This window comes from Tursiops truncatus, chromosome 5, assembly GCF_011762595.2.
Source record: "Tursiops truncatus isolate mTurTru1 chromosome 5, mTurTru1.mat.Y, whole genome shotgun sequence".
Taxonomy (NCBI): domain Eukaryota; kingdom Metazoa; phylum Chordata; class Mammalia; order Artiodactyla; family Delphinidae; genus Tursiops; species Tursiops truncatus.
Genome location: NC_047038.1, coordinates 29,771,396 through 29,786,883, shown reverse-complemented (window position 1 = coordinate 29,786,883; position 15,488 = coordinate 29,771,396). Strand labels below are relative to the sequence as shown.

Sequence of the window (15,488 nt, the reverse complement as noted above, 5' to 3'; positions counted from 1 at the left end):
GTCAACTGTTATTTGGCCTTTTCCTCATTTTAATTATTCTGCTTTTTTTCTAAGAAAAAAAGCTTATTGCACAGTATCATGTATTTTCAAAGCTCAAAATAACATTATTTGCATCTTAGGTCCTGCTATAACTAATAGATCCTTATCTTTTCAGCTCGTGTCAGTTTTTGCCCTAAAAATAATACATTCCTCCATCAATTCATCTATGAACCAACGTCAAGACATCATAGACTGTTCACAATAATTTAACACAGGTGTAACAGCTTCCCTTCCCTGCATACCCGCCCCCCCCCCCGCCCTCCACCCCATCAGTCATGACTTGGTTTGCACGGATTCTTTGTTCATGGTTCAGACCATTCACACAGAATGGAATAAAATTTTATTCTTTTCAATTCCACACATAAACGAGATGCTGAGAAAGCCCTTGTCATCTCTGACAGAGAAGCAGAGCAGCTCTGTTTCATGAATGACAGCACAATTAAAGCTAAAATAATATAAAAATAATTTGAAAAATCCCTTTTCTGTACACTCTCAAATAAAGAAAGATAAACAACAGCTTCTTTTTCTGCTAGCCAGAAAATGTGTTTCTATTCATTTGAGCTTTGAAGTTCGGTGGACCCCTCATCTGTGTGCCTACACGTGTGGTTATGCGTGTCTAATCTATGCAGTGTAGTGGCCCCTAATTTTTTCATCTAGTTTGTGTAATCATTAAGCTACTTAACCAATGAGAATACTATTATATCACATTGAACAACTTGACATAATTGCTTCTTTGAAATACTAGGAATGTTTACACATTTATTTGGCTTGAAAAGGACTGAAATATTACAGATATTATATTATCTAGCTTTTTTTTTTTTTAAGAATATGGCTCTTAATAAATCGATTTTCTGAGTTCCAGAGCAAAAGTCCCTTTTAAAAAAATTTCTGAAGCTGACTTGAAGCAGGAAGAATGTCTTCTGATTTGGCCAAAAACATGGTGAGTATTTTATATCATTTAAAATTTGAAGAATAAGTCTATAAGGGGCCCTTTGTTGTCAACTGTTCCAGCCAAACTTGCCATGAAGTGTGTTTGTCAAAGTATCTCCACTCGACCAGCAGAGGGCACTTTAAACACCTCTGCATTGCCTCAGGGAGCAAATGCAGATGATGCAGAAACACAGTGTTTACCCAAGATCAAGAAGAGCCCTGCAGGTTGTTTGAAATTCACAAAAATATAGAAAATATGGACTGTACCACAGGGTTTCATTTGAAAGTTATGAATATGTGTGAAGTCACCGAGGGAGGGGTGTACTTATTGTCTATTATATTGATCTTCGGCTCCTTTCCCACTGTCTTTTTCTCTTTCCCAGCTCAAGAACGGTACAGCGCTGCATCTTTTTACAGGTGGTAGAGAGTCGATTTTTCAAATCATTTGATTGAGCTGTATCTTTTTTATTCTGTATTTACTCCTCTGTTTGAAAGCCTGAGGCAACAGAACAAAGGATAATGCTTCCTACCTCATTTAGGGGTAGAAATTAAACTATCAGAAATGCTCTGAGATGGGGCTGCCCTTTTAGGAACTGGGCTGCATTATTTCCTTCCTCCCAGGAAGAACCCTGGAAAAATATTGTGCCCCGTTTGGTTTTGGCAAACTCACTAGGCTGAGGCTGTGCGATGAAGGGAAACGAGCCTTTCTCTTAGTTGAAATATAGTTGTTTATATCCATTTTCTCAGGAGGTGATTAAGACATCTTTTCTCATGGGGGCTACAACTGCCAACCTTTCTTAAAAAGGCTTTCATTTTTGCAAAAGCATTATTGGTCTAGATAGACACCCTGTGTCTCTTCCATTTTTATCTTTTCTGTTGGCTCCAGTTTAGTGTCAAAAAAGATTAGAAAGGATTGTGTGTATGGGTTCGCACAGTCTTTTAAGTAAACTTCTTTGATCCTTAGAGAAATATAACACTTAGTAAATACATTTTTTTTTCATATACTGTTAATAGCTTTTGTTTGCCTTCTCTTTCTCTCTCTCTGCCTCTGGCCCACTTTTGTTCTCATTTGTCCTAGAGTTGACAGATAAAGAGGGAATGGGGTCTTCCAGCAGCAGTCCTTTGAGATGGAGGTGTACTCAGTGAGTCCTCACCCAAAAAGGATCATAAACTTACTGGGTTAACTCAACCTAATTATCCCTAAGCTGCTTTGGGTTGTGTGTTTTCTCATGTCTTGTTTTGTTTTAGCTGCACCATATGTGATTCCTTGTGCCATTTTCTTTTGTCTATTATTTTTCTTGATGACCCTGAGCTATGGCTTCCTCCTCAGTTCCGACACTAGTCAGCCTTCGTTGTTTTCCTCATCTTGCCAATGTAGGCCTCAAAGAAGAAGTGGCAGAAGAGCACAAGATAGCTGAGGTACATGAGTGAGGACCAGAAGATGTTCTGAAAGTGAGAGTGACACTGGTCATGCTGCATCCAGTGGAAGACCAGGTAGTTAACGACACAGCCCATCAGCATCTGAGTGATCTGGGACAAGGTGATGAACATGGCAAACTTCCGGGAGACTCGGAAACCCGCTGCTCGCAAGGCATAGTAAGAGTACATCACGGAGTGCACGCCATAGTTCATAGTCATGAACCAACCACCCCCGGCAACCATGTCCTTGTAGGAGTACCAGGAGTACAGGAGCACAGTGATGTGGTGGTACCAGTGCAGGAAGATCAGCTTCTGCTTCCTCAGAATGATGAATATTGTATCTCCTGAAAGACAAAGAAAAAAATGGACATGAGCCCCTTGACCGTAACAAAATCATAATCTATATCTCTGCAAGAAGGTAGATGTCTTGAACGGGCACTTGAGAATGAGATGGACTGGGTTAGAATCCTGGACTGATATTTACTAGCTCAGTGACCCTGGGCAAGTTATTTATCCTATTTTCCCATTTCATCATCTGTAAAATGGGGATAATAATAGCTTGAAATTATCTGAGGATTAAATAGGATACTCAACATGCCCTCTTGGCACATGGTAAGCACTCAATAAATGTTACTTTCAGAAAGGTGTTTTGCACAAAATCATATTAATTTTTAATTTGGAAGGGACACTAGTAACCGTGTTGTCCATTTCCAACTCAGCCATGCATTTTAGGAAATAAATATCACCTGGAAGAGTCAAATGATATTTATTAATCAAGAGAAACAAATTAGAATTCAAGTGCCCAGCAAAATGTTCTTAGGCCTCTCTGGAGTAGTAAAAAGATACTTTTCTTTCGTCCATGATAAAGGTACTCTTTAAAAACATATCTTTGTAAGCGCCCAATAAAGTGTGAAGCCTTGACATATGGAAGTTAGGAAAGTAAAATTTAAACAAAAGGCTATTCTGGGATGAGAGACAAGATGGCAGAGAGGAAGGACTTGAGCTCACCTCCTCTCACAAAAACACCAAAATCCCAACTAACTAACTGCTGAACAACCATCGACAAAAAAGACTTGAACCTACCAAAAAAGATATTCTTCACCCAAAGACAAAGAAGAAGCCACAATGAGATGGTAGGAGGTGCGCTTTTGCAATATAATTTAATCCCACACCCACTGGGTGGGCGACCCACAGACTGCAAAAGTATATTGCAGAGGTTCTCCCACAGGAGTGAAAGTTCTGAGCCCCACATCGGGCTCCCCAGCCTGGGGGTCTGGCATCAGGAGCCACCAGAGCATTTGGCTTTGAAGGCCAGCAGGGCTTGAGTGCAGGAGCTCCACAGGACTGGGGGAAACAGAGACTCCATTCTTGGAGGGTGCACACAAGGTTTCACCTGCACTGGGACCCAGGGCAATACACTGATTTCATATGAACTTGAGCCAGACCTACCTGCTGGTCTTGGAGAGTCTCCTGCAGGGACAAGGCTATGGTCACTATGGGGGCAAGGACACTGATGGCAGACACCCCAGAGAACACTCATTGGCATGAGCTCTCCCAGAGGCTGCCATTTTGGCACCAAGACCTGGCCCCACCCATCAGCAGACAGGGTGCCTAAAGTTGTACTGAGCTCACAGCCACCTCTAAACACACACCTTGACATGGTCCTGCCCACAACAGGGACAAGACCCAGCTCTACCCACCAGTGGACATGCACCAGTCCCTCCCACCAGGAAGCCTACACAAGTCCCTGGACCAACCTCACCCACCAGGGAGCAAGACACTAGAACTAAGAATTACAATCTTATAGCCTGAGGAATGGAGACCACAAACACAAAATGTTAGACAAAATGAGATGGCAGAGAAATACGTTCCAGATGAAGGAATAAGATAAAACCCAGAAGAACTAAGTGAAATGGAGATAGACAATCTACCCAAAAAAGAATTCAGAGTAATGATAGTAAAGATGATCCAAGATCTTGGAATAACAATGGAGGCATAGACTGAGAGGATACAAAAAAATGTTTAATAAAGAGCTGGAAGCTTTAAAGAACTAACAAACAGAGATGAACAGTACAATAACTGAAAGGAAAAATACACTAGAAGGAATCGCTAGCAGAATAAATGAGGCAGAAGAATAAGTGAGGTGGAAGACAGATTGGTGGAAATCACTGCTGTGGAACAGAATAAAGAAAGAAGAATGAAAAGAAATGAGGACAGTCCACGAGACTTCTGGGACAACATTAAATGCACCAACATTCACGTTATAGGGGTCCCAGAAGGAGAAGAGAGAGAGAAAGGGCCTGAGAAATTATTTGAAGAGATTATAGCCTAAATCTTCCCTAACGTAGGAAAGGAAACACTCAAGTCCAGGAAGTTCAGAGAGTCCCATACAGGATAATCCCAAGGAGGAACACGCTGAGACACATACGAATCAAAGTAACAAAAATTAATGACAAAGAAAAAATATTAAAAGCAACAAGGGAAAAGCAACAAATAACATATAAGGGAATCCCCACAAGGTTATCAGCTGATCTTTCAACAGAAACTCTGCAGGCCAGAAGGGAGTGGCATGATATATTTAGTGATGAAAGGGAAAAAAACTACAACCAAGAATACTCTACCCAGCAAGGCTCTCATTCAGATTTGACGGAAAAATCAAAAGCTTTACAGACACGCAAAAGCTAAGAGAATTCTGCACCACCAAACCAGCTTTACAACAAATGCTAAAGGAACTTCTCTAGGCGGAAAAGAAAAGGCAACAACTAGAAACAGGAAAATTACGAATGGGAAAGCTTGCTGGTAAAGGCAAAAACACAGTAAAGGTAGGAAATCATCCACACACAAATAAGATGTCAAAATGAGCAATCATGAGAAGGAGAGGAGAGTACAAATGCAGGATATTGGAAATGCATTTGTTTTAAGTTGCTGGTCTCTTAATTTCAATCTTGTCTATATATAGACAGCTATATCAAAACCTCATGGTAACTGAAAACCAAAAATCTGCAATGGATAAACACACACAAAAGAAAAAGCAATCCAAATACAACTCTAAAGATAGTCATCAAATCACAAGAGCAGGGAACCAAAAAATGAAGGGAAGAATAAAGACCTACAAAAACAAATCCAAAACAACTGACAAGATGGCAATAAGAACATAATATTGATAACTACCTTAAAATGTAAATGGCTTAAATGCTCCAACCAAAAGACATAGACTGGCTGACTGGATACAAAATAAGACCCATATATATGCTGTCTATAAGAGACCCACTTCAGATTTAGGGACACATACAGACTGAAAGTTAGAGGATGGAAAAAGGTATTCCATGCAAATGGAAATCAAAAGAAAGTTGGAGTAGCAATACTCATATCAGACAAAATAGACTTTAAAATAAAGACCATTACAAGAGGAAAAGAAGGACACTACATAATGATCAAGGGATTAATCCAAGAAGAAGATATAACAATTGTAAATATATATGCACCCAACATAGGAGCACCTCAATATATAAGGCAAATGCTAACAGCCATAAAAGGAGAAATTGACAGTAACACAGTAATAGTGGGGGACTTTAACACCCCACTTACATCAATGGACAGATCATCCAGAGAAAAATCAATAAGGAAACACAGGCCTTAAATAACACATTAGATCAGATGGACTTAATTGATATTTATAGAGCATTCTATCCAAAAGCAGCAGACTACACATTCTTCTCAAGTGCACATGGAACATTCTTCAGGACATATCACATGCTGGGCCACAAAGCAAGCCTCAGTAAATTTAAGAAAATTGAAATCATATCAAGCATCTTTTCTGACCACAATGCTATGAGATTAGAAATCAATTACAAGGAAAAAAAAATTGTAAGAAACACAAAAATGTGGAGGTTAAACAATATGTTACTAAACACCCAAGGGATCGCTGAAGAAATCAAAGAGGAAATAATAAAACTCCTAGAGACCACTGAAAGCAAAAACTCGATGATCCAAAACCTGTGGGATGCAGCAAAAGCAGTACTAAGAGGAAAGTTTATAGTGATACAGTCTTAACTAAGGAAACAAGAAAAATCTCAAATAAACAACCTAACCTTACACCTATAGCAATTAGAGAAGGAAGAACAAACAAAACCCAAAGTTAGTAGAAGGAAAGAAATAATAAAGATCAGAGCAGAAATAAATGAAATAGAGATGCAGAAAACAATAGAAAAGATTGATGAACGTAGAAGCTGACTCTTTGAAAAGATAAACAAAATTGATAAACCTTTTGCCAAACTCATCAAGGAAAAAAAGGGAGAGGGCTCAAATCAATAAAATTAGAAATAAAGAAGTTACAATTGACAACACAGAAATACATAGGATCATAAGAGGCTATTACAAGCAACTATATGCCAATAAAATGGACAACCTAGAAGAAACGGACAAATTCTTAGAAAGGTACAAACTTCCAAGACTGAACCAGGAGGAAATAGAAAATATGAACAGACCAATCACAAGTAATGAAATTAAAACTGTGATTAAAATCTTCCAGCAAACAAAAGTTCAGGCCCAGATGGCTTTACAGGTGACTTCTATCAAACATTTAGAGAAGAGTTAACACCTATTCTTCTGAAACTATTCCAAAAAATTGCAGAGGAAGGAACACTCCCAAACTTATTCTATGAGGCCACCATCACCCTGATGCCAAAAACCAGACAAAGATACCACACACACACACACACACACACACACACACACACACAAACACACAAATTACAGGTCAATATCAATGATGAACATAGAAAAATCCTCAACAAAATATTAGCAAACCAAATCCAACAATACGTTAAAAGGATCATACACAACATGATCAAGTGGGATTTATCCCAGGGATGCAAGGATTTTTCAATATTTGCAAATCTATCATTGTGATACACCACATTAATAAACTGAAGAATAAAAACCAAATGATCGGGCTTCCCTGGTGGCGCAGTGGTTGAGAGTCCACCTGCTGATGCAGGGGACACTGGTTCGTGCCGCGGTCTGGGAGGATCCCACATGCTGTGGAGCGGCTGGGCCTGTGAGCCATGGCCGCTGAGCCTGCACGTCCGGAGGCTGTGCTCCGCAACGGAAGAGGCCGCAGCAGTGAGAGGCCCGTGTACCACCAATAGAAAAAGCTTTTGACAAAGTTCAACACCCATTTATGATAAACTCTCCAGAATGTGGGCATAGAGGGAATACACCTCAACATAATAAAGGTCATATATAACAAACCCACAGCTAATATCATACTCAATGGTGAAAAGCTGAAATCATTTCCTCTAAGGGCAGGAACAAGACAAGAATGTTCATTCTCACCACTTTTATTCAACAGAGTTTTGGAAGTCCTAGCCACGGCAACCAGAGGAAAAAAAAATAAAAGGAATACAAATTGGAAAAGAAGAAGTAAAACTGTCACTGTTTGCAGATGACATGATACTATACATAGAAAATCCTAAAGATGCTACCAGAAAACTACTAGAGCTAATCAATAAATTTGGTAAAGTTGCAGGTTACAAAATTAATACACAGAAATATGTTGCATTTGTATACACTAACAACAAAAGATCAGAAAGAGTAATACAGGAAACAATCCTATTTACCATCATATCAAAAAGAATAAAATATCTAGGAATAAACTTACCTAGGAGGCAAAAGACCTGTACTCCAAAAACTATAAGATGCTGATAAAAGAAACTGAAGATGACACAAACAGATGGAAAGATATACCATGTCCTTGGATTGGAAGAATGAATATTGTTAAAATGACTATACTATTGAATGCAATCTACAGATTCAATGCAATTCCTATTAAATTACCAATGGCATTTTTCATAGACCTAGACAAAAAGTCTTAAAATTTATATGGAGACACAAAAGACCCCAAATAGCCAAAGCAATCCTGACAAAGAAAAACGAAGCTGGAGGAATCAGGCTCCCTGACTTCAGACTATACTACAAGGCTACAGTCATCAAAGCAGTATGGTACTGGCACAAAAAATCAATGGAACAGGATAGAAAGCCCAGAAATAAAACCACGCACCTATGGTCAATTAATCTATGACAAACGATGCAAGAATATACAATGGGGAAGAGACAATCTCTTCAGTAAGTGGTGCTGGGAAAACTGGACAGCTACATGTAAAAGAATGACACTAGAACATTCTTTAACACCATACACAAAAATAAACTCAAAATGGATTAAAGACCTAAATATAAGACTGGATACTATAAAACTCTTAGAGGAAAACATAGGCAGAACACTCTTTGACATAAATCACAGCAAAATCTTTTTTTGATCCAGCTCCTAGAGTAATGGAAATAAAAACAAAAGTAAACAAATAGGACCTAATTAAACTTAAAAGCTTTTGCACAGCAAAGGAAACCACAAACAAAACGAGAAGACAACCCACAGAATGGGAGGAAATATTTGCAAATGAAGTGATTGACAGGGATTAATCTCCAAAATATACAAACAGCTCATGCAGCTCAATATCAAAATAACAACCCAATCAAAATACGGGCAGTAGGTCTAAATAGACATTTCTCCAAAGAAGACATACAGATGGCCAAAAAACACATGAAAAAATGCTCAACATCACTATAAGTATTAGAGAAATGCAAGTCAAAACTACAATGAGGTATGATCTCACACTGATCAGAATGGCCATCATCAAAAAGTCTACAAACAATACCCTTTTTTTTTAGATTCTACATGTAAGCAATATCATATGATATTTGTCTTTCTGTGTCTGACTTACTTCACTCAATATGACAATCTCTAGGTCCATTCATGTTGCTGCAAGTGGCATTATTTTGTACTTTTTTATGGCTGAGTAATCTTCCATTGTATATATGGAACTTATTTACAAAACAGAAGTACATTCACAGATGTAGAAAACAAACTTATGGTTACCAGGGGATAAGAGGGTGAAGGGATAAATTGGGAGATTGGGATTGACATATACATACTACTATATATAAAATAAATAACTAATAAGGACCTGCTGTATAGCACAGGGAACTCTACTCAATACTCTGTAATGGGCTATATGGGAAAAGAATCTAAAAAAAAAAAAAGAGTGGAATATGTATATGTATAACTGATTCACTTTGCTGTACACCTGAAACTAACACTACATCGTAAATCAACTATACTCCAATAAAAATTTTTTAAAAGTCTACAAACAATAAATGCTGGAGAGGGTATGGAGAAAAGGGAACCCTCCTACACTGTTGGTGGGAATGTAAATTGGTAGAGCCACCATGGAGAACAGTGGGGAGGTTCCTTAAAAAATGAAAAATAGAACTACCATATGATCCAGCAATCCCAATCCTGGGCATATATCCAGAAAAAAAATGTAATTTGAAAAGATACATGCACCCCAATGTTTACTGCAGCACTATTACTATTTACTATAGGCAAGACATGGAAGCAAAGTAAATGTCCATTGACAGAGGAATGGATAAAGAAGATGTGGTACATATATACAATGGAATATTAGTCATAAAAAAGAATGAAATAATGCCATTTGCAGCAACATGGATGGACCTAGAGATTATCATATTAAGTGAAGTAAGTCAGAGAAAGACAAATATCATATGGTATCACTTATATGTGGAATCTTAAAATGATACAAATGAACTTATTTACAAAACAAACAGACTTTGAAAACAAACTTATGGTTACCAAAGGGAAAAGGCAGGGGGAGGGATAAATTAGGAGTTTAGGATTAACAGATACACACTACTATATATAAAATAATCAACACGAACCTACTGTATAGCACAGGGAACTCGACTCAATACTCTGTAATAACTTATTTGGGACAAGAACTTGAAAAAGAATGGATATGTGTATATTTATAAGTGAATCATTTTGCTGTACACTTGAAACTAACCCAACATTGTAAATCAATTATACACTAATATAAAATAAAAATTAAATTAAAAAAATTAAACAAAAGGCAAAAATAGGACAAGAGAAAAAAATTACCTTCTACTGTATTTACTGAAGAGGATAATAGGGATATTTTGGTACCAATGAATCAAGTGATAAAAAACTGAGAATGACACACATTTTTATGGAATTAACTTTGAAAAAACTTTCCAGGATCTATCCAAAATTTTACTAATATTATCCCCCTTGAAGAAAAAGGCCACTGTTTTTTTCAGTCTAATGCTCTCCCATCTGAGCTATTTCGACTACCCAAAAGATCACTGTTTCTAAGGTAGAGAATTCATATTATAGAAGCAAGAATGGTGCTCAGTCAGGTAGATGTTATTAATCTGCAGTGATTCTCTTAAAAATCTAGGGGTTCTGAAAAATATACTTTAGAACACTTACGTAAAAATGGATAAAGAGCAAGCACAGTAACAAATACACCCGATTCCATTAACGAGTCCAAAAAAGAAAAAGCATCTGCCGGCATAAATCCTGTTTGTGTCCCATGTGAGACAGAAACAGGATTTATGCAGGCAGATGCTTCATTCTCTTTCCTATCTCTGTGGTTTTCAGATATGGGAAAAACCAATATCCGTCATGACCTTTGGTGAACTCGAACTTGACTTCTTTTTGTATAACAAGGAGAGCTAAGTGGTCCCTCTTCTTATTCTGAAATTTAATTAAGCACAAGGGAACTTAGTACTTACCCTTGTCTTATCCCTCATACTTCAAGGATGCCCTAAAACATCTCATACAAAGGAAGGTCAGATAATGCTGGATCTTGGAAAGACTTTTAAGGTTCTGATGGCTGTGGTTGGAATAATACAGGTGCTGCCCTATTCCACTCAGCAGGAGCTATTAGTTTATTTCCCTACTGAACTGTTAAACATTATTACTTCTTATAGTGCAAAACAAAACTACAATGAGGTATCACTTCACATCAATCAGAATGACTATCATCAGGGAACCCTCCTACACTGTTGGTGCAAATGTAAATTGGTATAGCCATTATGGAGAACAATATGGAGGTTCCTCAAAAAAGTAAAAATAGGGACTTCCCTGGTGGCGCAGTGGATAAGACTCCACGCTCCCAGTGCAGGGGGCCCGGGTTCGATCCCTGGTCAGGGAACTGGATCACACATGCATGCCGCAACTAAGAGTTTGCATGCCACAACTAAGGAGGCTGCCTGCCACAACTAAGACCCGGCGCAACCGAATAAATAAATATTTAAAAAAAGAAAAAGTAAAAATAGAGCTACCATATGACCCAGGAATTTCGCTCCTGGGCATACATCCTGAAAAGACAAAATCTCTAATTCAAAAAGATACATGCACCCCAGTGTCGATAGCCGCACTATAAGCAACCCAAGTGTCCATCAACAGATGAAATGGGTAAAGAAGATGTGGTGTATATATGCAATGGCATATTACTCAGCCATAAAAAGGAATGAAATATTGCCATTTGCAACAACATGGATGGACCTAGAGAATACCACACTAAGTGAAGTCAGACAAAGACAAATATTATATGCTATCACTTACACGTGGAATCTAAAATATATACAAATGAATTCACTTACAAAACAAAAACAGACTCACAGACATACAAACTTATGGTCACCAAAGGGGAAAGTGGGGGCAGGGCGAGGGATAAGTTAGGTAAACAATAAAGATTTACGGCATAGCACAGGGAACTATATTCAATATCTTGTAATAACCTATAATGGAAAAAAAATCTAGAAAAAAATAACTGAATCGCTTTGCTGTATACCTGAAACTAACACAAGACTGTAAATCAGCTCTTCTTCAATAAAAAATAAAGTCAGCTGCTACCTAGGGAATATGAAAAAAAACAAACAAAATACCCCAACATTATTATTTGTTTAGAACAGAAAAGGAAAATTTCCAGCTGCTGCATTTCTGAACCTCTTATAAAATGTTCTTTGAAGTCCTCTTCTCTATTATGAGATGCCTAACATATTAAGCCTGTAAATGTCAGACAGACTAATAACGATCACTGGTGATAGTAACTCTCACTTGTATGCTTAAGGGACACAACTAGTGTTAGGAGACCTGGGGTCTACTTACTTATGTTAAACTGTGCTATTTTTGTGTGCTTGTCAAAGATCCACTACTTCTGTGTAATTACTACTCTGCGCCTCCCCTTCCTTCTATGGACTATAACGTAGACACAGTAGTTCCAGGCTACCTTTGTTCCCAGTGGAAAGAAGGTAGAAGTCCAAGGAATTGTACGTTAAAAACAAATTTATTCATTCGTAATTGAGATTTTTTTATGAGTCTCTAAGTATTAACTACAATAAATATAAATCCTGTACAATATTCAAACATATTGTAATAAAAGTTATTTGCCTTAAAGTCATGAGCATTTTATCCTTTTAAATTCTTTAGATTTAGTTTTAACTCTATCACCACTTTTATGTAAAACTTTATTGTCTAAAGAACGATTTCAGTGTGGGAAGAGTGGTAGGGGACAAAACACAGACCATATTAGAATGGGCTAACATAGAAGCTACAAATCTGGAATTGAACATAGCTTTGTGTTTTTCCTGTCTGAGTCGGGGTGGTGGTCTCAGGCTTGATCTGAGACACACTAGGTGTTTCCATTTAATATGGGGAGGTGGGGGCAAAGGACATGTCATGAGATCTTCAAAATGAAATTAATTTAGATACGCATAAGAATTTTTCTCAGAACAGATATGCAGGATGATAGATGGAGCAAAGAAGATGAGGATCTTCAGGTAATGGCCCTGAGCCTCTCAGGAGTAGCATTCCAATGCCATATCAAGATTACTGTCCCCAAGCAGGCCACCAATCCAGAGAGGGTAGTTTTCCTTGGGTGAGAGGAAGCTGGTGGGGTTCCAGAAAGAGCTCCCCAAGACCTCTCATGGTTCTTTTGATATCGCAGCTGAGATGCTACAGTCACGCAACTCTGGCAGTTATGAATTATTTTTCCTCTGGGGAAAACCACTTAATAACCCATTTAATTTGTCATGAGCCAGTTACACCAAGAGGATGGCACATACAGGCCTGTCAAAAGCTACAGAGTGACCTAGAAATACAAACAAAAGATAGGGACTGTGGATGCAATGTTGGCCAACCAATCTTTCTTGGCCAAAGGTCCTGTTAGCATTATGGAAAGAATTTTGGCCAAGTGTAAGCAGTGGGACTTCTGACTCATGAACGTTTCGGCCGTGTCCCGTATCTTAGCTTCCTCTGGCTCATGTTCTTTGCAAGTCTCTCTAACCTTTGGTTCAGCTATTTTCCATCAAGAGCCAGCCTGCAGGCAGGACCTGGTGATCACATACCTAAGTGTTCCTCCTGAACTATGCCTTCTGCCCATGTGCTATTAAGCGTAGCCCTGTGTGCAGCTCTGGAGAAGTTCATGAGCATTTAGGAGCCACAGGGCATGCATGGCCACCGAGATGGGGAGCCTACTCTGTGTGTGGCTTGTTACAGATGGCTGTGCCCCTCTTTTCTGAGAGTTAGGTGGAGCTCTGCTGAGTCAGAGTTTCAAAAACAATGACAAGCTCAACTGAGCAAGGACCTAGACTCAGAGCAGATGTTTCCAAGTTCTAACAAAACAAAATCTCAGCAGGTTTTAATATAATTCAAACAGTAGTCACTCAAAGATTTTGGCACACAAAGCAGGTTGGTGGCTCTCTTCCCCTTACTTATTCTAGTAGACCGTAGCCCTGGAATTCACTGAAATGAGCTCATTGTTCTCTGCTGAAACAGAAAGCCCTTCTCGCTATTAAGAGTCTAGTGAAGGGGGAATGTTAGTGTTTAACAGGCACAGAGTTTTCCGTTGGGGAAGATAGAAGTGCTGGAGATGGATGGTGGTGATGGTTGCACAACACTGCAAACGTCCTTAATGCTGCAGCCTTGTACACTTAGAAATGGCAAAGCTTATGTATGTTTTGCCACAATAAAAAACTACTTCAGTGAAAACTGCAGGCATGCAGGTTTTGGGGGGGAAATAGAGTTTCAGTATTGAACATTGAAGAACTGTGCTTTTCTCTCACAAGACCTTTTCTTTCTGGTACACATAGGGAGTCCAGAATCTTAAAGAATTGAAAAGAAGAATTGGGGACCTAAAAATAAGAAAAGTTCTAAGTAATCCAAATGCATAAAGCTTTCTTGATTAAATAGTAGTGACAAAGTTTTCTAAGAGTGAAAAACAGGGAAGGAATTTAACTTCTCAAACGAACAAAAAACCATCCAAGCACACATGTTCACTAAATTAGATGAACTGATTTTTGGATCTGTTTTGATTCAGCAATTTACTTTGGGAAGACTGCTATCAAGTAAGCTCCAGGATATTTGAAAGAGAATAAGTCATATTTTAGAAATGGAAAAGGGGACTCAGACCATGAAAATATCGGATCTGAAATTACATGAAGAACTGGTGTCACACTAGCCTCATTATTTTTGAGCTGTGTCAAGTTTGGGATTTAATTTTTTTTCAGCTCTTACCCCATTGTCAACACTTCAATCCCACGTTTGAAGTGTGAAGGAATAGATTGTTTGATATCCAACCTATAAACTATTGTGGTGAATGAGGCTTCTCCAGGGAAAGCAATGATCAAGCCAGTGGCACAGGGGACTAGAGTACAGCTCCTTTGGGCTCAAGAGGGAACAGAATTGCGTCCAATTACAAGGTCGACATGGGGGCAGGAGGGAGTGGCATGTTCGGGCCTAGATTAGTTAAGACAGGTGATGCACTAACAGCCTCAGGACCAACAACACTCCAACAAGACAGAGGATTATAGCACAAGTACCTCTGAGTGATGCACTAGCAGTGCTCATCCACGAATCCTAACTTGTCCACCACCTTAAGACGTTGGTGTCCATCGGGCGTGGAAGCTGGGAGGACAGACGGCACAGGGCTACTTACGTCTTTGAAGGAAAATGACCACTATGAATGGGTTGGGTGGCTCTTCAATATGTTATTCCTTCAAAAAGTAGAAGGGACTATTTTATTTGCAAGTCCCTCAAACACAACTGGGTAAAACTCAGAACACAGACAAGCAGTCCTGGCAGGGAAAGGCACTTCTAGAAGCAAAGACTGAAGTAGCTCCTTTGCAATTTGAGGCTTAAAGGCCAGAAGCATAGAGGC

The 15,488-nt window shown here is 38.7% G+C and overlaps 1 protein-coding gene across 10 annotated transcripts in view; it reads right to left on the bottom strand.

The window, feature by feature from the left end:
- Positions 1-360: 360 nt before the first annotated feature.
- ELOVL6 (ELOVL fatty acid elongase 6) overlaps positions 361-15,488 on the bottom strand; it is a 435,739-nt gene continuing 420,611 nt past the window's right edge. For all 10 annotated transcript variants that reach the window (XM_073804980.1, XM_073804977.1, XM_073804979.1 and 7 more), the window contains one exon: positions 361-2,732. In XM_073804980.1, the coding sequence (XP_073661081.1) occupies positions 2,308-2,732 (425 nt within the window). In that variant the 3' untranslated portion in view covers positions 361-2,307. The remainder of the gene's footprint in view (positions 2,733-15,488) is intronic.